The 25,716-nt window shown below is 42.5% G+C and overlaps 1 protein-coding gene and 1 long non-coding RNA gene across 2 annotated transcripts in view; one reads left to right on the forward strand and one right to left on the reverse strand.

Annotated features, from left to right (window-relative positions):
* Positions 1-2,956: 2,956 nt before the first annotated feature.
* LOC307228759 lies at positions 2,957-7,273 on the reverse strand. Its single transcript, XR_013844090.1, has 3 exons — positions 7,142-7,273; positions 6,381-6,488; positions 2,957-6,169 (listed from the first exon to the last, which is right to left on the reverse strand). It is a non-coding gene; the product is annotated as an uncharacterized lncRNA (long non-coding RNA).
* A 107-nt stretch (positions 7,274-7,380) lies between these two features.
* Positions 7,381-25,716, forward strand: part of asb5b (ankyrin repeat and SOCS box containing 5b) — a 37,998-nt gene continuing 19,662 nt past the window's right edge. Inside the window, exons 1-3 of the mRNA XM_079998465.1 lie at positions 7,381-7,582; positions 9,606-9,685; positions 10,249-10,356. Coding sequence (XP_079854591.1) covers positions 7,459-7,582; positions 9,606-9,685; positions 10,249-10,356 — 312 coding nt within the window. The 5' untranslated portion in view covers positions 7,381-7,458. The remainder of the gene's footprint in view (positions 7,583-9,605; positions 9,686-10,248; positions 10,357-25,716) is intronic.

The raw sequence follows: 25,716 nt of genomic DNA on the forward strand, positions 1-25,716 counted from the left end.
TATTGCTCATAAATCTTCTTCGGACAACAGTTGATGCAACTGAGATAGTTTCAGCCAGGGCCGGGGCCGGCTCTAGCCCTTTTGGCACTCTAGGCAAACTGTCCACGGGACAGTGCTCTTGGCAGCTGCCTACCTTGCCTATAGGAAGAACTGGCCCTGGGATTGGACATTGTAAAGGGAACGTTGAGGACAACTAGTGGTAAATGTTGGTACAACTAGGAACCTAAATATTAAGTAGCAAATTTAGTTCAAGTTCAAGTTCAAGAGATTATTTGCCACATACATACGGTCAAACATATATGCAGTGAAATGTCAATTAGGGGAACGTTTAGTTTGACTGACTCATGTTAAGACATGCTGATGTTCTGATACATTCCGCAGCAGAGAGAATTATATACACCTGTATTGAGTTTTCAAACCTGTCAATCACCTGTCAAGTTGATTGATTGACAGGTGATTTATGATGGGGGGGGTTCACGTTGTGATCGTATTTGATGTGAGTCTTAATACAAGGAGTCATTGTTGTTGTTATATTTTTGAAGTTTATTTAAATTATTTATGTTAAAGGGGGTTAGGGTAAAAAAAACACAATGTGTACTGTGGGTACTGTGTTTTTTTAAACAATTCCATATATATATATATATATATATATATATATATATATCAGTTAATTAACAGTTAGCATAAACATTGTTTCAACATTAAATAAACAGAAATTATTCCATCCTTCACATAATCACACTTGAAACAGGCATGCTGCATAAGGTTAAAACACACAGTGATATTAATGGTTTGACCATAATGTTTTTAGTGCCACAGTGCTAGGAAGCCCTCCTTACCTTTTAGAACACAAGACAACAACTAACCTACGGTGGCTGTGGAGGGCCAATAAGGCTCAACAACACTACCACAATGGGTTAGGGTTAGGGTTAGGGTTAGGAACCAACAACAACACAAGAACACCCTCTGTCAATCATATAACTCACTTCCACTCATATATATACACACACACACACACACACACACACACACAATAAAATCCTGTATATAAATACATACATACATTACACAATATATTTCATTATTTAAATTGCTATTAGTATCACTGTCTCTCTACGTACAGTGGGGTAAAAAAGTATTTAGTCAGCCACCAATTGTGCAAGTTCTCCCACTTAAAAATATGAGAGGCCTGTTATTTTCATCATAGGTATACCTCAACTATGAGAGACAAAATGAGAAAAAAAATCCAGAAAATCACACTTTCTGATTTTTAAATAATTTATTTGCAAATATTGGTGGAAAATAAGTATTTGGTCAATAACAAAAGTTCAACTCAATACTTTGTAATATACCCTTTGTTTGCAATGACAGAGGCCCGTCCGATCCCACCGAAAAGCTACTGTAGCACAAATTGTTGATAAAGTCAGTGCTACCTATGATAGAAAGGTGTCAGAACACACAGTTCATCGCAGCTTGCTGCATATGGGGCTGTGTAGCCACAGACCGTTCAGAGTGCCAGTCCAGGGTTGAAAGCGGCTACAATCGGTATGTGAACATCAAAACTGGACTTTGTAACAATGGAAGAAAGTGGCCTGGTCTGATGAATCACATTTCCTTCTACATCATGTGGATTTCAGGGGTTAGGGTCCGACCCAATCGAGCGTCTGAGTGGATGTGCTAGAACTGCAAGCCTGATTCATGAGGGCCCCACCTTGCAACTTATAGGATATAAAGGATCTGCTGCTAAAATCTTGGTTATCAGTGGTGGTTTTTTAATGTTGTGGCTGATCGCGTGTGTGTGTATATGTATGCATGTATGTATGTATGTATGTATGTATGTGTAGTGGGAATTGAATCAATGTGACAATGATGAAATGGGGGTGACGTGACTGACAGGCCAGATGTTGGTTCAATTGCATTAAGGCTCGATTGCCTAGCCAATCATTGGTATCCCGGATGTCGCTATCAGAATTTTTTTCTTTTTACCTGGGCGGAGACAAAATGGCATGTCCACGGTCAACAGGAAATCACGTCACGTCAGCAGCGGAGTTGCGCATATGCGAGTCCTCTCTCCATGTAAGGAAGAAAGACTTGTACAGACATCTGAATCAACATGTCACGTTACTGAGGGGATCATTTCTACCTCACATGGGTCACTGATAATCTTTTTTGCCCTTTTTCTTGACCTGGAAGTAGAGAGGCTCTGAAGGGTGGACAGGTCACAGTCGATGATCCTCTCTGCTGCTCTGATGACCTGCCGAGTCTGGCCTTATCCTGGACATTGGCAGACCCATACCAGACACACAATTTTATTGAGTTTTTCTATTTTTTTTATTGGTGTTTTTTCCATTATTTTCTAAATATTTGTTCCTTGCCGATGTTCTGAAGTGTTAACTTGAGTAACACTTTCAATTAGTCATTTTTTTGTAGGTTTAAATTGCTCAGGTCAATTTCACCGAAAACATAAACATGTCTGTTTATTTTAACATAATAGCTGGGTTAATTTTGATTTCAACAACAGAAGATGCAATAAAATTGCTAAGGGTCAGTCTTTGAGCAGTAGCTCACAGGGTCTTCCGGTGCCTATTCATATTGTGTAATAACTTGTTTATAACAATTGCCGACTTTTTAAAGACTTATTGAATTAACTTTATATTGGCCCATGTTTGAGAATCAATTGACTTTTAAAATATATTTCTAATGAATAAACTTTGTATATTTTTTGTAAATCTGTGCTAAAATAAGCCAAGCCTTTATTAATCCCCTGAGTGAAATTCAGGTTTCATAGCAGCAACAGCAATGAGAATGAAACACAGTAGGGCAGGGGTGGCCAACCAGTCAGAGACTAAGAGCCACTTTTTTTACTGTGTTACTGCAAAGAGCCACATCATACACATGGGCACACATGAACATCACCCCATCCCTTCCTCACACACACACACACACACACACAGACCTCTGCTCAGCCAGATTTATTGTAAATGTCACACACCAACATGATAATGACAGAAATTGACTTCTAGCCCCAGCGACCCGACTAAGGATAATCGGTTGAAGATGGATGGATGGATGGAGTACTTAGACCACAGGCCTGTTATTTTCAACAATTAACATTGTGTGCACTGTCTCACACACACAAACTCTCAGTTCAACCAAGTCCACAAACAAAAATATAACATTGTGTGCACTGTCTCACACACACAAACTCTCAGTTCAACCAATTCCACAAACAAAAATATAACATTGTGTGCACTGTCTCACACACACAAACTCTCAGTTCAAAAAGTACTGTTGTTTATTTATTCATAGAGGGAGGAATTGGACTTCGGGTTTAATGATAAGGATGTATTTTTTTCATGTTGGGTCAATTTATTCAATAGTGTCCCTTAAACCCTAACCTTTAAGAATCAGTTTTGGCTCTTGCCTACCATACACGATCTGATGCTTTGGCCATCCACATATACCTGGGACTAGGTGTTCCGGAGCCCTGGCCACATTTTTGAAAAAAAAAAAAGTAAGTACTGTAAGTACTGAAAGTACTGCGTTTCCGCGGTATACCTCTCAGTTCAACCAAGTCCACAAACAAAAATATAATAATTAACAATAGCGTTTTTCTCTTACTATGCATGTTGCTTAGTGGGACTTCTGGCATTCCTTGTCTTGAACAATGCTCTTCAAATCTGGCTTGTATTCCGTTGTTGCCACTCGAAGCAATTCTTTCACATGGGTGTCATTGACAGTATCTTAAGCGCAGCCCGTTTGACATTGGGGCATTTTTCCATTGGCACACTTTTCCAGAACTCAATGGTCCCTTCCCTTAAAGCAGCTTTCAGTCGGTCCTCCTCCTGCAGCTCGCGAGTCGCGACACACACACACACACACACACACACACCCCTCCAGCCTTCACAGTTCTCCATCGGAGATGTTCGATACTAACCACTACTAACCATGTCAATAGTGTTGAAAATAAACTTCCAAATCTTTTTGAATCTTATTTGGTGTTTTATTAGTCCTAATGCCGCGTTAGACGCGTTCCAGGCGACTGGAACGCGTCTATACGTTGACTTTGTATGGAGGCGCGCCGCCCCGGCACTTTTGGTGTAAACGCGGCATTAGGACTAATAAAACAGGCGTTAATGGGACATGACTCCTGCTGCTGTTCGCTTTGAGTAAATGAGGAAGTGATCCGCGGTGGAAAACGAGTGATATATCATAGCGATTTTATAATCACAATAGGGAATGAATGGCTGCGCTTTTTTTTTTCTGAGTTTTTGACGCTTGTCATGTGAAAGAGCCGCATGAAACCAGCCAAAGAGCCGCATGAGGCTCGCGAGCCGCGGGTTGGCCAGGCCTGCAGTAGGGGTACAGGTAAGATTCCAGGGCCGAACCAAGATAATAAGAATAAAAATATAAACAAGAAAAAATAAGATAAAACACTGGGCTGCTTGACCTAGATATCTGCACTGGATCCCTAGAGTGAGTGAACATATGTACAGTCTATCAAAGAATGTAAACATGTACATCTGTGTCAATAATAGACAGTGATACTGGGATTCTTATTCAACGGTCTGTTTAGGGCAAAAGTTAAATTCTTTTTTTTTTTTTTTTTTTTACATAATAGTCAATGTAAAATACAATTTACACCACCATAACATTAAAAAAACAGCCCTTGGCTGAACTTAAAATGTTGCCGTTAATCAGAAAGGATCTTAACCAGGTTACACCCTGAAATCAATGGCTTGCAGAACACCAAATTACCCCCGCCCCCATTACACTTAATTAAACAGGGTACCATTTGTGCTAATACTCCAATCTAGTGGAAACTTAGGCGAACACACCACATTAAATGAATAATGTCAAGTATGATATTGCATACAAGCTACATTTTTCAATAAGTAACATATAGCCTCCAAAATTGCAGATGTTAAAAATGTCACTGTAAATCAATGTTATTTCTGAAACCCAATTCAATCAATAGTATTTCTTAACCTCAATTCATACAAGGTAAGTTGAGTGGGAATTGTTTTCTCACTTGCAATTATTGTATGTAGGGTTTACCATCAGAAACTGATGAAGTGGTAGCACCCAATCTTAAACGCCTTAAGACGTTGTACATGTATGGAAGGACAAAAGTGCAGATAACGTGGTGGAACAATACGTTAACATGTCAAAGAAAATATGTTAATGTGTCATTTTTTGATAGGTTCATGCGTCCAAAAGTGACATGTTTCTGCTTGGGCGCCAGGGCTGTAGTCCTCAAATATGTGTATTGGGGTGCTTCGGTATTGTAGTTTCCCTCTCATCTATTTTGCTAGCACCCGATCACGGATCTGGAACTAATGAAAGTAGAGAACAACTGATCTGGGCTTCTCCCCGGGTTTCGGCTTGGACCAGGGCTCGATGACCACAGTCTAAATCCGGAGGCGAGGAGAGCACCTGTTTACCTAGGAGTCCAGGAGTTCAGAAAATAATTCCGATGACCGGGGAGCTTCGATTGACTCAGGTATGCCTATGATGCATACATTATTTCTTTGGCTCCCACCTTCCAGGTGTACAGCCTTAGCCTTCAGGTTAGCATTGTCTTTGGGTAGAGCTTAGCAGGTCGCCTCCAAGCCCTTAATGCGTTCGCTGACTGTGTTGGTGTTTGATTCGAGGGATAGGATTCGCTGCTCATGGTCTTCTACTTTAGAGTAGATTGTGTCTAGCTTCGTCTCAAGGGTCAAGAATGCAGCTCTGAATTTGGATGACAGGGCCGCTTAGTGTTCCTCTAGCATAGTAGCTATGGCATCCTTGTCGGCACCACTAGCAGGTATACTGTCTTTCGTGGCGTTGTCCCTTCTTAAGTTTCTGTTGGATTTTAAAGCCATTTGCCGGTGGAGGTAGGTCTTTATAGAAATATTGTTTGATTGATGTAGGTGGAATGATAAAAATTAGGCTAAATAGAGTAAATTATTATAAAATAAGTGGGAGCGTGGAGTACGAGTGTCTACTCCATGTTCTCCGTGACCGGAAGTCCCTTCCCTCATTTTTTTTTTTGTGTGAACTGCAGAATCATACTGTGGAACCTCTCCCTAAGGCAGATGTTTGGTAGAGAGGGCTCAGCTTTTTGACATCACAAGAACACGCTTGTTCGTTTGCACCTTCTCCAGCTTGTAGGTGGCCTTTGTTGCTAGAGGGGGAAAGAGAATAGCATCATAAAAGTGCATAGCAGCTGAGAGTATATTACTGCATAAAATGACATAATTGAGATTGAATAGTGGTGTCCCAGCCTTCAACCACTAGTTTTTGTCCGGGGGGGGAAGACTTGGGGAAGAGTGGACGTATGAGACGTATTAATAAATGACCTGGCTTTATGTACTGATCAAATTGAGGGAACTTACAAGGCTGTCGTTGCTCATCCTCAATCTCCTGACAACTGGTCAGCTAACTCAGCGAATTTAAACAAGCCTTCCTCTCTCCCACAGGAGACTTGCTTCCATTGTTTGCATCTTAGGTTATGGAAATAAACACAGCAAGCAAAACAACAGCCTAACATTAGGTAATGACAAAGAGAACACACTCAGACAAGCCCTTTTATCACATCCTAATCACCTAAGATGTTTATAAAAACGGTGACTTGAACACATCTAAAGCACTGTTTGGATAGACAACACGACCTGCTAGCCATGAGGCACTACAACATACAGTTAGCATAACAACTGCAATAGATAGTCATTACAGCATAAAGCTGGTGATGTATGTTACCTAGCCAAAGATGCTCGGATTGTTTCCTATTGTCCGATGCTGCTTGTCTCGTACAATCCCTGAACGTGGGGTTGCAATTCAAAAGAATTCCGCCATCACGAAGTTTGTATCGCTTTCCTGCTTCAGAAACTTGATCGAGCCAGCGACCCCCACTCAAAGTTTCAAATGGCTTCTTCCAAAAAAAAAACGCCTCATTGCTTACGTTTCATCCACGTCATTTATTTTACGTATACATAGCAGTCCTGTAACAACTGCATAGCTGCAGGTAGATTAATTTATGCACAACGCCAGTAATTTAGGCGCAACGTGTCTCTTGCGTCGTTGTTCGACATCCGTGACGCAGGACGTGAATAACAAAATAAATTCATGACCAAGCTTTTAAATATTTACGACTTACTCGATTCAACGTTCCTCGTTAGTCACAAGCAGAAACACGTCGCTTTTCGACGCCACGTAACACGTTACTTCCACGTCATCTGCGCTCGTGGCCTTGCATACCACGCGGGACGAGGTCGGACCCCCAGTACCGTCACGTGTTCTGTCAAGTGACGTCAATACCGAAGGCGTACGGAGCAACAAAGCGGTCCAGCCAATCAGAGAGCGTTATTGGCGACGCCCGTTCCGCCCCATCTCCGACTTCAACTTCGCAGTACAACAAAAAAAAAAAACCAAAAAAAAAGGAGATTGTTGGGGAAGAACCGAGTGGATGAAAACATGTTGGAGGTCCCGTCTAAAAACCCAGATTCGACATGCCGAAAGAGAGGACGTGAACTCAGCCAGCTCGCTCAAGATTCGCCGGAGAGGAAAAAAGCTTGTTGGGGCATTTTGACCAGCCAAGGTGGATACCGTTGATATGCTAGTTAAGATATGCCTGTCATGGAGTGGCAGCTAGGAATGTGTGCAACAAGTTACTCATTACTGTAAATTCTCCCACAGAGTTCAATTCGTTCGGATGGTTCCCGCTTATACGGACAATTCTGATATTTAAAACGCACTCAAATTGATTACGGATTCTTCTGGTATCGAGAGGAATTCGTGCTGAAAATAGAAATGCAAACGTTTAGTGGCGCGACGTATTTGGAACGCATAAATCCGGAGTTTAAATAGTGACTGCAGAAAACATGGCAAAATTCGCATCGCTGCAGATCTACACTAAAACGCGGAGAGGATTTGGGGCGATTATAAAGAAGGTAATCGTTTCAGAATCAACTGCAATGCATTGAAATCCAACTACCTAAGCAATAGGGTATTCCACTATGTGGTTATTTAGAGACGCGATAAAACGAAATATTGTGTGTGGAGTGCAGCATTAGTCTGCAAAACACATCAATAACAAAGCAATTCATCGCAGTGCATTCGCAGTGCCAACGTGTCAAAATTAAATGTATCGCTGTCCAATAGCGATTATAGCGTATTGGGCTCAGTCATATGTGCTTTCAGAGTCATATGTGTATTGCACACTGTAGTATTTTACATTTAAATACGCGAGAATGTGCGGTTTGTTTGCAAATTCGCGTGAGTGTAAATTGTGAAGGCACTTGTAATACGTAGTTGAAATACATATACGCATACATTTGTCACGCTGTTGTGAAATTCGTCCATAGGGGAGTGAACTGTCTTGTTGACAGTTTTGTTATTTCACTCACTGGCTTTCAATCCTTCTTTTGGAGACACTACTGGTGTGACAGATGAGCAGCCAGGGGGTTGTGTACAGTGACTTTTTGACGAAATTGGTGGCGGTCAGGTGTTGTCGCGCAGCTTTTGAAAGGACAGGATGTGATCAATTAAATTCCATTCTTCTGCAACAAGGCCTATATACTGTAGATGACACTGGAAAACCGTGATATCAGAAAAAATAACATAGAAATAATGTCAGAAGGGTACAAATGGAGCAGCACTCATTGGTTAAAAAACATATTTTAAATAATTAAGTTTAAAAATAATGGATGATATAATGGATGATAGTAAGCAAGAGACCCACAGACCAGACTAAATCCAAGTACACATGTGAAAGCAACCATACTAGAGATGGATTACAGCAAGGGTATTAAATCATTTTCAGCCCATGGCCTGGTTTTGTGTGGAAGAAATACAGTGAAATACTCATTTTTCTTGTTTTCACAAATATAATAAAGCTTTCACAAATCTGAAATGAGGGTTTAAATGGTGTTTGGGCTTTTTATTATAATTTAGTCCAGGTTTGACTACTATATGTACAGTGTTTTTTTTTTTAACTAGACCTGGTCTTAAATTATCCGTGTCCCATACCTCTATAGAACAGGGCAGCGATTAGTAACTAAATAGAGCCATCTACACGCCAAATAACGCTATTGCGGCCATGTAAGGTGGACTGAAAAAATTGAATAAGGAGCTTCAGCCTCGTTGGCTTTCAGCTGATTGCTGAAATATAAATAAATAAATAAATAAATAAATAAATAAACCACCACTGTTCTAGTGTTAATGGTTGGCATTTACTCAATATTATCATTTTTGTTTAAAAGACATTTTTAAATGTTTCACAAAAATTGACGGAGCCCATGCAGTACCTCCACGGATTTCCGGTTGAAGACCACTGACTGAAGTCCTTATAGAGAGCCCATCCAAATCCGAAAAAAGACAATAAACTGGGATGAGGGGGATGACTACCAGTCTTTTCTCCTAAAGAAAGCTGTTGATTGACACACTATAACAGTTGAACTTCTCTAGTGAACTGTATATCCTACATTTAAAAAAGTCCTGAAACAATTGAGAGAAACTTTACAATATGACAAACTATTATATGACCTTTGTTACTTCAGCACAAATGGATGACCATTTCAACACATTGATCATTCTCTCTGTCCCAATTCCTTTCTCTACAGGGTCATGGGCTGATAGGTCTCCACTCCACGAAGCAGCTTCTCAGGGTCGACTGCTGGCCTTACGCACCCTGTTGACACAGGTTGCCATTACTCGACTGCTAATTCACACACCGTCAATCATGTTTGCAAGTTTTACAACATAATGCTTGTTAGGTTTTTGTGGTTTGTTAATTGTTAATATCGGAATTGGTCTCACCAAATCTCAATTAAACCATAAACATAACATAATAGGAAAATTCGTTGACAATTTGACAATATACCTAAACATAAACAGTAAAAACTGTTGAACTTTTAAAACACTTTTGGAAGAAATAGATTTGTTGGTATAGATGTTAGAACCACAACTGTTAGGATGTAAACCAAAGCAGTTCTGTGGAATATGGAGCACCAGAAAAAATGAATGGGAGTCCAGAAATCAGTTCAGAGCTACTTTTTATTTTTACTGAGTTAAAGTAGCAGGCTTTAGTCTCAAGCCCTGTCATGTTTGCTTTGGTGAATCTATACCTCTGGTTTGATGTTCTTCTGGGAACCTAATTTGTCCAGAATGCAGCTCGTTATATATTTAAGTGTGCCCAACTATTTATTAGTTTACTTTTATGCTGCAGTAACAATAGTTGCTTTTTTGGTGTGTTTTTCCTTCTAGGGATACCATCCAAACATCGTCACCATCGATCATGTGACCCCCTTACATGAAGCCTGTCTCTCAGACCACGTCGCATGCGTAAGATCGTTAATACATGCTGGAGCCAATGTAGGTACCTGTTGTTATTGTTATTGTCCTTGTTGTCATTTTTGTTAAGAGAATAGGAGTAGAAATGTTTATGTCTGAACTCTCAGAAACACAGACACAACAGTGTAACAAGAGACCGTGTACTTTAAAGCGGATACGCTTCTATGGCTGTGATGGTATGCTTTTTTTCTTACCATGGTGAAAAGAAATGTATAACAGCAATATAGCAGTTAACTGGGCTGGTCATGGGGGGGGGGCTATTCCTTTTTTTTTGTCAGTCAGTGTGCATTACAGGGGAATCATAAATAAGACACAATACACAATAGAGCTAAACGATTAATGGAATTCAAACCGACATCACAATTTAACAGAAGGCAATGTTACACAATCTTACCAATAGCGCTGTCCAGGCTCTTCCTATAGGCGAGGTAGGCGACTACCTAGCACACCATCCCGGGGGGAGGGGGAGGCGTGGAGAAGGAGTGATCGGCGTGCATTTTGCGCACCTGTCTCCTTCTCCAACAGTACCTACAGTAGGAGCAACTTGAAGAGGCATCTCTTCCAGCCAGTTGACAGCCGAATAGCAACCAAGTTTCAGCCATTTTCCAGCCAACCACCATGCGCTTCCCAGCCGGTTGCCATTCACCTGGAATCCCCCCTCCTTCTCATATGTCCTGGCATGTTTTAAATTTAGACTGTGGTGTCATTTTTCAATTGTAGTGCGTCACCATGAGATGGCGCTAACTTCACAGAAAAACGCAATCACATTCCAGTGAGAGATTTAAGATTTTCACCCCTAACCCTGACTGAGATATTGTCCTTTGAACCCTGACCAGAGGTCATCTTACAAAGTGCAATTGTTTTTTGTCATATGAATGAGAACAGGTCTTAATGATTTATTTTAATCTACATGGTGCACAGCTGTTTAATTTTCAAAATGGGAGCGTTTTTTTATTTACATTTTTAAAATTAAAAAGTTGAATAGCTTTGTAATGAGAGCACTCAAACTAGGTCTTTGTAATTATAGTTTCATGTTTATTGTCAAATACTTGATAACAATGCAAGCATCATCACCAGTAATGTAAGTCAACCAAGTCAACTTTACATAATATGTAAATACATAATGCGTCCCATACAATCAATAGTCATAATCCACAGATGGTCAATTACACCGGTGTGTGTGCATTAGACATTTACATTTACATTTAGTCATTTAGCAGACGCTTTTATCCAAAGCGACTTACAATTGTTCAAACACCGACGGACGCAGCCATCAGGAGCAATTAGGGGTTAAGTGTCTTGCTCAAGGACACTACAGCATGCTAGCAGGAGGAGCCTGGGATCCAACCAGCAACCTTTGGATCACTAGACCACCAGCTCTACCTCCTGAGCTACCATCCCCAATTAGTTGTTATTATGAAATGCAACAGGGATTTATAGATACTAATAATATACTTCAAATAAGTATTTCCATAGAGTAGTAGTAATAAGTAATAATGACTTAAAAGTTGCGCACAGCACACTGTAGGACAGAAAAAAACGCTCTCCAATTCTCAGAGTTAGGTTCACCTCTCACACAATGAGTTGAAGACAACAAAGTGTTGAAGATAGCATCATTGTATTCATGATTTTATCAATTCACAGTAAAGCAGCGGAAATGTTACATTATTCTTAACCGGTATACTGTACACATGCTGTGTAATGGCACTGTTAGTTCATCCTTGGATTTCCCCAAATCCTGGTCTTAATCTGAGGTAGGGTTTAGGCCTTTATTTGTTTGTTTTGACCACAACCCCAGCATTTATTAATGGCCTGGTTTTTATTTCAGTAAGTGTTTATATTTGAGGAAATATGGTAACTCAAATACATGAATGACCTTCACTTCTAAACCTTACACTGCTATTCTGTACATTATCACCTCAATGCTAACCCTGCTATTTGTTTTTGTTTTTATGTCATTCATTGTCTAAAGCTGATTCAATTGTCACAGAGAACACAGAGGAAGTTTTGTGTTTATTTTATACAAGCACAGTATGGAACCAGATGAGAATGGCACACTACTTTATATATATATATATATGTGTGTGTGTGTATGTATAAACATGTGTATATATATACTCATATATATATATATATATATATATATATATATGTCGAGATATATATATATATATATATATATATATATATATATATATATATATATATATATATATATATATATATATATGAGTGGGAATATATATATATATATATAATCTGAGACCTCACCAATGTAGTATTTCCAATAGAAATACTATTTTTATATTATTATTTGTCCCATCACCGGCAAATCCATCGCTGAAGGCTCAGTCCCAGTCCTGGAGCAGGAGCTGAATGAGTTGCTCAAAACGGAGTTCTAAGGACTTCCAAAAAGTCCTTAAAACGATGAATAAGTTCCTGGGGTGCAAAAACGCACGATTTGGCGAGTTTTGTGATACATCAAGTATTGATTAAATTTGTTGCAATATTTCACATTTATTTCATGTTAAAAAAAAAATATATTTTTTCTTTTATTTTATGTAAATTATAACACCTGTTACACACGGTTACGCACAGTGTTTTCATTCGTTTTATTAAATTAAATACATCTACAAATAAAAAACAGGGATTAATTCATTCTTTCAAACCATTCGTTCTTTAAAATCAGAGATGTATATCTTGATTCTATTCGATGTACAGAACATATGTTCCGTTGCAAAACATTTTTCATTAAATAAACGTAGAAATATCTCATATACGCGAGTTGCTTTACATTTTGAAACACTGCCCCCCTGGTGGACAGATAAAGCATTGCAAGTGCTTTTCCACAAATGCAGCCTGGGGGCGTTCCAAGGCACCAGCTCAAAATTATGTAATCGAGGGGGATATAATTACAGCCAGGGTCCGAGTCACAGTTCTTGCATGGGTCAGCCCCGTCCCAATCACTGGTCTTTATAGGCTCTGTCATGCTCCAGCTGCCCTCTCCAAGTGGCTCCTACTGTACGATGCGATGCGCATGCCAGTGATCAGCGTCAGCTATGGGGTGCTCGCAATCGGCGCATGCCCGCAAATCCTCTCTTTGTTCCCGAATCACACCTCACCTCGCTGTTGTATATTAGCACATCTAACCCGCGGAATACTACCTCAGGGTTATCTAGAGGAGGTTCAGACATGGACCGCCAGTTAGCTTGAACGTAGTTTGGTAGACCTTGCCGCTGACACAATTGAATACAATACGAAAGGCAGGGAAAAAACAGGACCATGGCACACCTCATGCACTAACGACTCCTGCATGCATTCAAGGAACTAGGCCACCAGGACGATGGCATGGAGTTTCACAGGCGAAAGACCGACTGATTGCACAACGAAACCGCAGAGCTCAAGCAACATCTTACGGACAACACCAAACACACAGAAGAGCAAAGTAGAGAGGCAGGAGAGAGACTGCGAACGCTATAGGCCGTTCATTTGTACACACCCAGGGCCAAGGCATACAACAAGGAGGAAACTAGTTTGATACTGGAGAGGGACTATCCAAAGCAGAGCACCCTGAATTACGAAGAGAAGCTAAAAATACAAAGAAAATTATATTTATCACTCAAACTCAGCCGTGAGAGGATTGCACAGCGTCTCGAGAGGACAAAAGCAGAGCGCAACCTATTGTGGGCTGAGGTTGCAGTGTCCGACAGAATCCGGCACACAGATCAGGACCAGATACTTGACCTTGACAGTCAACTATCGGTAGTCAAAGCCCAGTACTACAATGAATGGTACCTGAGGCAAACTGCAGACAGAAGGAATCCAAACCTACAGGCCTCGCTGACGTACTCCGCGAACAGACAGGAAGCTCCCCAATTGTACTATGCTTGCCTGCGCCAAGCCTACTTCGGCCCCCAAAACGAACCTGGGAAGGAGGAAGATGTGCTCTTCATCTCCAACCTCCATTCCACCACCAGCCATCACCTTGGCATTGCGGCGGAACCGGACTGACCAGCATATAGCTGTTGGACCTAGCCATAAAGGGGTTTGAAAAACAGAAACAAACCCCCAATACTCCCACTCCAAAACAACCAGTTCCCCATGAGGTGAGTTGACGCCCAACCGATGGGACAACCGCCAAAACCACGGATGGGGGAGAGAAGGCGTCACAACCACCAGTAGGACTACCCCTGAGACACACAACCTTGACCATTTCATCAGAGACCGCCAGGATGAGAGGTGAGAAAGAACAATGACAGGCGGGACATGGGACCAAAACACAAGCACCAAGGGTAAGTTGTACTAAGCATGGCTCAGCGAGGAAGATCTCCAGAAGACCACGCAGATTTTTCTAAGCATACAGAAAGAGGAGAAAAACAAGCCAACCCCGTCTTGGTGACGGTTATTACCTCAAAAAAACCTCTCCCCAATACGCACCGCCTAGCCAGGCTGACATGGTGGAAGAGGAAAGCCATTGGGAAACCCAAATGAACCGAAGAGCACACCACCCCAGGGTCAGAATCCAATGGCCCAGACCGGTGCATCGGAATACCCTTTCCCTGGGATGGACCGATCGTGAATGCATTACTCAGTCATAAATTTGAGTGGACTCGACTCAACGTGGTCTTGGGGTCAAGACTGGTACCCGCACGTGGTGGCCCTGCTACGGATTCCGACGACCCTGACGATCCCGATCTGAAGATACCTAAGAATCCAACAAAACCAGTCATACTAGTACTACACAGATTCTACATCAACAGCCCTCCGTCCTCAACAGTACTGTACCCACTACGCGTCTGTCAAGACGAGCTTCATGGCTAACACTGAGGTGCGTCTACTGCAACTGAACGCAGAGGGCCTGACACGGTCGAAGCGTGATTTCATCCAGCACATTGCCAACCAACATCAGGCGAACCTACTGCTGCTACAAGAGACCCACTGTGTCACTGAAGACAAGCTACTCATCGATGGTTTCGACCTCATCAGCTTCATAGGTCACAACAAACACGGCATTGCCTGCTACACCAAAAAGGGAATAAATGCAAGAGCCCTCCAGCAATCTCCAGCTAACTCTGCCATTGAATGGTGCACCATGGAAGCTCTGGGCACCACCTTTTGCAACATCTACAAACCACCACCTGCTGAGTTGGATATATCCTTCCTCCCCACCATCCCTGTGAACTATTTTGTCTGCGGTGATTTTAACTGTAGGAACATCAAATGGGGGTACTCAAACACTGACAGAAATGGCTCTGTTGCTAGCGACTGGGCAGAAAGTAACAACCTTCATCTGCTCTTCGACAACGAGGACCCCAGAACCTTTTACTCTGGCAGACACGGCACCTGGACATGCCCTGATCTGTCCTTTGTCTCCAACAACATCAGCAGACGCTGGAACAGAATGGTTCTACAGAAGTTCCCTAGATCTGGTCACTCGCCCATCATCATCTCCAGTGACATCAAGCTAGCCATCTCTAGCCTCAACAGAAGAAGATGGAATTTCAGGAAGGCTAACTGGCAAAAGTTTTCAGAATTCACCAGGAAATTAACAGCAAGCCTACCTGACCCATCATCCAATGTGAATGGAGCTTATAACGCCTTCTGCATCCAGCTCAACAAGGCTGCCAAGCTCTCCATCCCAAGAGGCCACAGGGACCCACATGTACCTTGCTTGGATGAAGACTGTGAGAAACGGTACAAGGAGTACCTGAATGCCACCGACACTGACCAACGCTCTCTCCGTGGTGGCCAACTGCTGGACCTTCTCGGGCAGAAGAGAAAGGTTAGATGGGAGGAGGAACTAAACATCAACTTCACACATTCTAGTCGTAGGGCCTGGAATACGATCAACCGGCTAACTGGGCGAAGTTGCCCAGCTAGACCATGCCCCATAGCAGCGAATGCGATAGCCTCTGTACTCGCTGATAACGGCAGATGGAAAGACCGCTCATCTGAGGCAAAAGCCTTCACCAGAGAAGTAGTCGCAGACATCAGGAAACTCACCAGGACAGTTCCTCAATCCAGCCCCCTTTCCCAGCCCATTTCGTCAGAAGAAATCGTTGCAGCTCTGAAATACCTCAAGGTAAATAAGGCTCCTGGAAACGATAACATCCACACTGAGTTCCTGAAGAACATGAGCCATGAGTCACTGACCTGGGTCCAGCTCTTCCTCTCCAACTGCCTAGAAAACCTGACCATCCATATGGAAGCAGGCTAAGGTGCAGGCCATACTCAAGCCAAATAAAACACCAGATGAACCAAAGAACTACCGCCAGATATCCCTCCTGTCACATCTTTACAAACTGCTTGAGAGGGTCATTTTATCAAGAATAAACAACATCATTGAAGAGAGTCTTCCCCACACTCAAGCTGGTTTCCGTAAAGGTCGATCAACAACAGATCAAGTGACCCGGCTAGTTCATGACATCGAAAGCGCCTTCCAGAGGAAAGAAAAGTTTGGAAGAGTCTCCATCGACCTAACTGCAGCGTATGACACAGTTTGGCACAGAGGCCTCTACCTCAAGCGCCTGAAGACTTTGCCTGATGTTAAGCTTGTGAAGTTCATCATGCTGCTTATACAGGACCGTACCTTTGTACTGGAGACCTCAAACGGCCAACGCAGCAAGAGAAGAAGACTGAGGAACGGACTCCCCCAAGGCTCTGTTCTTGCCCCTACACTTTTTAACATCTACACCGCTGACATGCCTGTTGGAGAGTGCTCGCTATACACCTACGCCGACGACTCAGCCATAGGATTTGGTGACAAAGCCTTTAGTGTGGTTAAGAATGCCCTTGAGAAAGATCTCTCGCTACTGAGCAGGTACTTCCATAAATGGCATCTCAAGCTTAGCCTGCCCAAGACAGTTTGCTCAGTGTTCCATCTTGCCAATCGATGTGCGAATACCATGCTGAACATCACACTCGACGGCCTGACGATGGTGCCGGCGTTGTTCAGTGGTATTCTGCGTAATCTAACCCATGTAATCTAACGGGAATATTTAACTCCACGGTTTAACATTTTTCTACTATTTATAAGTCAAACTTGGTTTTGAAAATACGTTGAGAGATAAAACTAAAACACAAAGGAACACGAATCTGGAAAAATCTCACTTTCCTTCAAGAAAGGTTTTTTCCAATTTATTTGTCTGCTCCTGGCAATTTTAGAAATGTGCGAGATGGTGGCTTTTGCTGTGGTGGGGCACAAACATAAATCAAACAGATCCACAGACATCTACCAGGTAAAAAAGTACATAACTAAAATTTGGACGTCATCATCATCACTGGCCTATGGGTCACCTGGGATCCATTCTGGAATGGTGTATAGCTTGGGATTAGACAGGGTCAGAGTGGTATGGCTTGGTGCAGTGCTAATATGAACCATCACTGAGGTGGTGGCTTTTGCCACATAGGCATTCACATAGGCAATAAGAATAGCTACAAAAAATTCACTATATACTCTATATGACAACAAAGATATAGATAAGACCATTTAACAATGAGCCACCCCATGATCCAAACATATTTTGTGTTCCATCAAAAGGGTCAAAGCCTTGAACCTTATGTAATTTCAGTAAGGCCCGTGTCTGTATCATGACACCATCCTTTGATGGCGTCATTCGTGGCGTCCGAGATTTAAATACAGCACTCACCTCCACTGACTTTACACACCTCCTTGTGAAGCTAACAGGATGTCTAAGGCCATCCTATTCTGCTGTACGTCTATGCTGACGTCTGCTACCTCTCGCTAAATGGAAGTTAGTGTGATGGTTGAGAGATTCATGTGTTTCTCTTAAGACAGAGGACGGGGCAGCTATTTCCTCCTGGAAAGTGTAGGTACCATATATCCTTGAATTAATACACTAAAAATGCGCTGGGTAGTTGTAATAGTACACTTAGCACAATGTATGGAATTATGCTACTTCACGGGTGTTGCCTTTCTTACTAATGGAATCAAATATGCTAAGTGGCACACAGCTGTATAATTTGGGGGTACACAGCTATATGCTTTTTCTCCACATACAAAGTATACTTATTCGGGAAGTGGTGCTGGGGAGGAAGAGTCTACTGTTGTAATGTTACTTTTGCAGCTATTTTCGCCCAGTGCTGGACCGTCATTATGTTCATCTAAATTTACACAGTTACATTAACTAATGGGTAGACTGGAATGGCGGACCATTCCTGGGAGCAATTCCAATTGCTGGTCCTGACTGTAACTAGGGGCTCACAGCAGTCATGTAAGTGAAAGGTCATAGAGACGATGGATATGACACTGGCCCGAGGCAGTCTTTTTACAGTCATGTCTATGCGAACAGTTGGGACATGTGGTACTAGAGTGCAGGCAAACCAGAAGCGAGAGCTCAGAGTGCAGTTGGTTCGGACCAGGGTCATCTGCAGTTAGTGTTTAAGGCCTCCTTGTGCATAGGATGTATAAGTGGTTAGTCTTGACAGGGCAATAACATTAACGTTATCAGGATGTTTTTGATCGTACCTGGATATGGCATACTGTATATAGTCTCTTTGTTCGCTGTGGTATCTAAATATCTCTCCACCGTGGCTGATTACTGCAGCCCTGATACAAGATTCAGTGGTGCATGTTACTTTAAAGTTGCTAGTCAGAGGAGTATAACAATTGTCAGGGCTAACAAGGTTGTTCCAATTGAATATGCGCCACTCCACCGCTGTCAGGGGAACCGGACCTGTCGTGTTAGGATCAGCCATGATGTCGTGGGTCGTCTTCAATTTCCCCCCTCTGAACAAATAATGCAGCTTAGCAGAGTAGATTCATTACATTACATTACATTACATTTCATTTCATTTAGCGGACGCTTTTATCCAAAGCGACTTACAATTGTTCAAACACCAATGGACGCAGCCATCAGGAGCAATTAGGGGTTAGGTGTCTTGCTCAAGGACACTACAGCATGCTAGCAGGAGGAGCCTGGGATCAAACCAGCAACCTTTAGATCACTAGCTCTACCGCCTGAGCTACCATCCCCCCCATTCAAGATTCAAGATTCAAGATTCAATTCAAGATTCAAGATTTTTATTCGTCACTTACATATACATACTTTCATACATATATGCAGTGAAATGTAATGCAACGCACCCGGTGATAACACACAATATGTCCTAGGAAAAATTTCTAATCGCCCAACTGACTCCTAAAACGTAATACAGTAAGTTGAATACTTATAGAATAAAATAAAAATATATAGAATAAAATACAATAAAAATAAAATGAAATAAAATGGAATAGATCGAGGGAATATGCTTATGTATATGGAATGGAATAGATCGAGGGAATATGCTTATGTATATGGAATAGGCAATTATGTATATACAGATATGTGCATTAAAGTGGCATGTGGATAAAGTGAGGTAGTGTTTGGGATAATACAGCACAGTGTACAACAGCGCAGCAATACGGCATCACGAACAACCCTGAACAGTGACACAGTATGCGGTACAGTATGCTACATACAGTACAGAAGGTAGTGGAGCCTATGTGTATGGCTCAGTGAGGACCCCTGGTGAGGTCTTCAGCTATCCCATTGGGATAGTAATTCTGGTTAGCAGAGCAGGTACCTGTGGGATCTTTTACTTAAGTGTTTGTTCAAAATTGTAGTTCAATTATAATTCCTAGGACTAGTAGTGAGAAGCATGTGACAGTTTGGAGGCAAGTAAGTATGTACTCTTGTGGTATTGAGCCTCGGCCTACTACAAGGGAAGTAGCAGGGAACATGCAAACGCTAGGGTGTGTGCTATCAGTCTGCAATGTAAGAGCAATCATGAAGTAATCTATATCTGGATGGTGTTTTAAGGGCCTTGTATGCCTTTGGTTTATTTCTTCTCTTGCTAGACGAGAGTCACTATAAGATATTCCTTTCCTTATCTGGACTTTCCCCCTAGACGGCTGTAGACCTGTTGTACCATCCCCCCTTTTGACACATGGTCTTGCTCAGGAGGTAGAGCCGATCGTCTAGTAATCTAAAGGTTGCTGGTTCGATCCCAGGCTCCTCTTGCTAGCATGCTGTAGTGTCTTTGAGCAAGACACTTAACCCCTAATTGCTCCTGATGGCTGCGTCCGCCGGTGTTTGAATAATTGTAAGTCGCTTTGGATAAAAGCGTCTGCTTAATGTAATGTAATGTGACAAATGAGCATAATAGTGAAAAAGGTCCCTTCACGGGACCATCGGGCCTTTTCAGCCCAGGAGGCATGTTGCTGGAACTTTACCAAATCAGAGAGGGATGGTGATGGTGTAATTTGTGGACACAAGGTGACGACATGTCAGATATGACATGAGTCAGGGCGCATGGCAGCAGCTTTTGTAGTAGTGTCAGTGCTATGGTTGGCTTCAGAGACAGGAGCGTTAGTGTGCGGCACATCTGAAACAGCTACAGTATTTGGGCGAAGGTGAAGGCACTGGGTGAAAACATTCTGCAAGAGGACTGTAAGAGAGATATGAAACCCATAAAGTCCATGTCAGGACTACCTGACATGGACTTTACAAGTCTTCACTCTTGCGGTGGACAAAAATAATGGTTTCATGTCTCTCTTACAGTCCCCTAAAGTCGGAGCTGCAGCAAGAGAGCCTTTTGTTTTCCAAAACTTTCTTCTGCTTCTGGGTTCCATGGCCCGAGGTCCTTAGGGGATAGGCCATGGCTGTGTGTCAAATCATGTAGAGGTTGTGCTTGGTGGGCAAAATCATTAATCCATTGTCTTCAATAGCCATCACATCCGAGGAAAGACATCAGCTGTGTTTTTGTTATCTGTTTAGGATTTTCTAAAATGGCTTTAACTCTGGGGGCCTAAGGTGAGGCCCTCAGCCGAAATTTCATGACCTGAATAAGTAACACATACAGAGTACACAATACATATTGGAGTTTGGCTTTACTGGCTTGATGGCCCTGTTCAGCTAGAAATTGTAAAGAAATAGCAATACCTTTGTATCTGTTTTACAGAATGTCTCATCCGGAGAAGAGATGAGCAGATCGTCGACATATTGAATTAGTGTGCTGTCGGCAGGGAGTGTGAAAGTGTAAAAGTTTTCTTTGAGGGCAGCACTTAAAACTGCTGGGGACTGAGCATAGCCTTGGGGCACTTGCGTCCATGTATAATGCTTCCTTTAAATGTTAATGCAGACCAGTGCTGAGATTCCTTTTCTGATGCTGAAAAACGTGCTGTAAACGATTGTTCTGGCTCAGGGCCAGGGAACGAGGAAGAGGAGGCAGGCGGAGGCGAAACAGCACCCGTTTTAAATCAAAGGTGGCTCGTGCTTCTCAGGCTGACTCGCCTGTTGCTCATCATACTGTGGGGACACACACACACACACACACAATTATACCTTCCTGTTTTGGGGATCAGGCGAATCAGCGGAGTCCCTCCGCTTATTAGGCTCCCCAGCAGATGAGCGGCCCCGGGATGGGAGACTGCACAGCCTGTCTGTAGTGGCGGCTTGGCCCCACCCCTTTGGTCCACCACACGTGCCAGCCAAATCTACGATGGAAAAATATTTTGATTCACCCGGAACCTGGGAGAGTACAGTGGTCAGAGTTGGTACTATCAGAGCTCTGTGGTGTACCGCATCATTTACCGCACGCAAATTTTGTACAAAATGCCAGACTCCATCTGCCTTTTAACAGGCAAATGGGTGTGTTGCATGGGGAGGTTGGACATGGTTGAACAATGCCTCTTTTCAGGAAGGATTCAAACACCGTAGTGATTCCCTTTTCTGCCTCGGCTTGGAAGGGGTATTGTGCTTTGTATGGCCTGTGAGAACCCTTTGGATGTACCACAAGTGGTGTTGCTGCCTTTACGGAACCTACATCATGCTTGTCTTTGGCCTACAGTGAATCGGGGACGCCTACTAGGGCATCGGCAGCCAATTGTGGCATTTGATAAATAGTTATCAAATGCCAAATCAGTTTTGCACATGTGAGTCTTTGGGGGACCAAATTAAACTGCTGTTTTCCCGCAAATGTGCAGAAATAGGGGTATTAAACGACATCGCAATTTGCGATCCAAATGCCAACACCCTGACACTTTTTACATGGGTTTTTACAGAGCGAGACATGTGGTAAGCTACTCGTTGAACGGCCATGCAGGTTCAGGTAATTTCACAGACAATGCAAAGTAGTTTTTATATAGACATGTCCTTGCATTAAATCTACCTCTTTCCCTTTTTTATAATCTGTGTCTGTTGTGGTTACAGTTCTGGCTCTTATGCATAAATCAGTCAGGGGCATGATGTCAGTGTTCTCTCCCTACAGAGTGTGGGCTTTGTTTAACAAGTCTTGGGAAAGGGAGCAGGGGCCCTCGGGAATAGAATCCCATGAATCCACTGATACACTGGTTCAACTTCGCAGTATTTTACTCATTGGCACGCTGATTTATCTGATGTTCACACAATTTTAACACCCATACTATAGCAGACTATGGAGACCACCACTTCCTCCCTCACCCGTCACCGGGACAGACCCCCTGCGCCTATCGTAGTGATAGTGCGATTGCTTAACAGCTGTTGTTTTGCGAGATGCTTTTTCATTAAATGTGTGCGGCTCCTGAGTCTACCACAAAGAACTAGATCATTAACTGTTAATTTAATTATTGGCATTTCATCCTATGCTCTAATTTGAGGGCAACAGAAAAATCTTTTCAAATTCCTATTGACTAATTCTTTATCTTGTTGTGTAATGTGTGTGTTTTTCTGTGTGTTTTTGATTTGTAGTTCATATCACCAGTTCCTAGTGTGTCGTCAGCCCCAGCTCCCCGCCAGTCTCCCTCATGCCCAAAGGGTCCACTAGGGTTGGGTAACATATCAAAATATTCCTATCGGCAACCGTCAGCCCAACAACTGGCACATTGTCAATATATTCGCTGAGGGAGTACAGCAGGCACTCGGATGTGCCTCTCCCTGCGCCATGATGCACCTCTACACGCACCCGTCGCCCTCTCCCTCTGCAGTCCTATATGGGATTATTTCGGGTTAAAACGGAACGCAACTGGCAAGCCCATGTATGTAAAATAAGTAATTTGCCATCTCTTCGTCTCAACTGAACTCAACCAAACTCAACCGAACCAAAGGAAGAAAGAAAGACAGAAAGCCTGTTTCAGAATGACCTTGAAATGGGGTTTACGGTAGTTTATTACTTCTTTTTGTGCATTTCTCTAGGTGGGGAGAAAGGCACCAGGCGCGGTTAAAGCTGCGACGCAGAATAGCTGTTCCTATTTATGCAGGCTTTGAATGTGCTTTGCAGGTCATTAAATTAGCAAAATAAAATGACAAAACTTTCCAAATAAATCGGCTAAAACAACCACTGCTGATATATTCGTCCAATCACCCAAGCCTAATGTCTTTCCCATCCACACAGATCATGCACACCAGACAGCGAGCCACTGTCCCTATCAAGACCGTGATTCTGGTTCTCAGGGCATTCTCGGGCATAATGTCCTGGTTTTTTTCACAATGGTAACAATTCCCTCTTTCGCCTCCGCTTTGGCTCTGTCCACATCCTCATCCACGGCTGTTAACCCAGCCTCTCCCTCTGCCTCAACCTTGGCTGTGGTCTGGCAATGGGTGTTGTTTGGCTTGGAGTTGGGCCATCTACATCTGGGCTTGTGTTCCTTTAGTCCTAGATTCCTCATTATGCTTTTTGTCTTGCGTCTGCTTTTCTACATGCTTGGCATGACAGTGGACGGTGTCCAACGGCTCAAGTTCATACCTGATGAATGAGGCTTTCACCAGTTTAGCAATTTCTGGCTGCATGCCTTCTAGGTGACAGTTTGTGAATTGTTGTTCGTACGGGGAGTCACCACTGGCTCCACAGGTTACGGGATTCCGCTGTGGGCGTGGAAGACTTCCCCCAGTCTGGCAAGGTAGGAGCTAGAGGTCTCGTTATCCTCCTGTCTGCAGTCTTTCACCCTGTTTGTTGTTTCGGTAAGCATCATCATCACTCCATGGTCCCTCCTGTGGGAAATCCCCCTTCAGTTGGAGCCATTTCAGAACAAAGACCTTTGCAAAAACACTGTTCAGTTCTGTGATTTTTGGCTTTTGTAGTTCTATCAAGATCTGCAGGTCTTGGCAAAAGGCTGCAACTCCCCTAGTAACAGGATCAGGGAGTTCTGCACCTAAGGCGGCAAGCTCAGTCATTTTGCATTGGCCTAAAGACCAGCAGGGAGTTGTGGCATCCTCTTGGCCTCTGGCACTGGACCATGGGTGCTTGGAAGACAGCTTGGTGTTGAGGACTGTGAAATTGGGGCGGAAAAGTCGATCAGTGACTCTTGCATCTGTGCTGGTGGCTGCCACTGCAGTAGGTTCGGGACAGCCAACGCGGACACCGGGGGAGGTTAGGAGTCGCGAACAGGCCATCTAAGAGAGGATCAACCTTGGTAAACTGGCTGTAGCCAGGGTTAGTGGGCCCTGCAACATCTCTATCACTCTTCGATTCACATTTCCTTTCTTAACATAATTTCTTCCCTCCACATACAGAACGCTTTCAAGTTCACATTTTCTTTGCCTTTCTAGTTCATTTAATTGTTATTTTTTTACAACTTTATTTACATTTTCACAATACAAAATATATTCAGGTTGGAATATGTTTACATTAATATATTGACTTATTAATTATTATTAATAAAGAATATTTATTATTTATATAAAGAAAAATATAAAAAAAGAAAAAGCATGAGACAAGACACAAAAAAAGAAAAGCACAGCAACAGCAGCAACAACATAGGTTAATGATAATAACATTCCAGCAACCAGTCAAAGAAAAAAATATTTACCAGCTTTGTCCTTTTCACTCTTTGTATTTGAATTAACCAGTTTACATATCTGTCACCTACCGATTGTTCAGTCAGTCAAGGTATAGATTTTCAAAATAACTAATAAAAGGAGACCAGGTTTCATTAAACTTTTGGTGTGATCCACGTACAGTATATCTGACTTTTTCTAATTTCAACAATGACATCACCTCCTGAATCCACTGTATAAAGGATGGCAGCTTTTTCGTCTTCCAATTAAACAAAATGAGTCGACGGGCCAGAAGAGATGCTGATGCAATTGCATGCTTTTGATGACCAAAGAGGACCTCCTCTCACTGGACTCTTCCAAAAATGGCAGTAAAGGGGTTGGGCTTCAGTATTATATTGCATAACGATGAAAAACAATCAAAGATTGATGTCCAGATTCTTAGAGATTGGCAGGACCAAAACATGCCCTAGAGAGACTGGGGTATGATGGCACCTCGGACATACTGGGCGGACAGATGGATACATTTTGGACAATTTATCATTGGAAATGCAGGGGATGAAATATTTTAAATTGTATGAGAAATCATCTGAAATTTCTTCCCCTACGTGATTCCCAAGCAACCTTTGTG

Source organism: Zeus faber, assembly GCF_960531495.2.
Source record: "Zeus faber genome assembly, chromosome: 4".
NCBI lineage: Eukaryota > Metazoa > Chordata > Actinopteri > Zeiformes > Zeidae > Zeus > Zeus faber.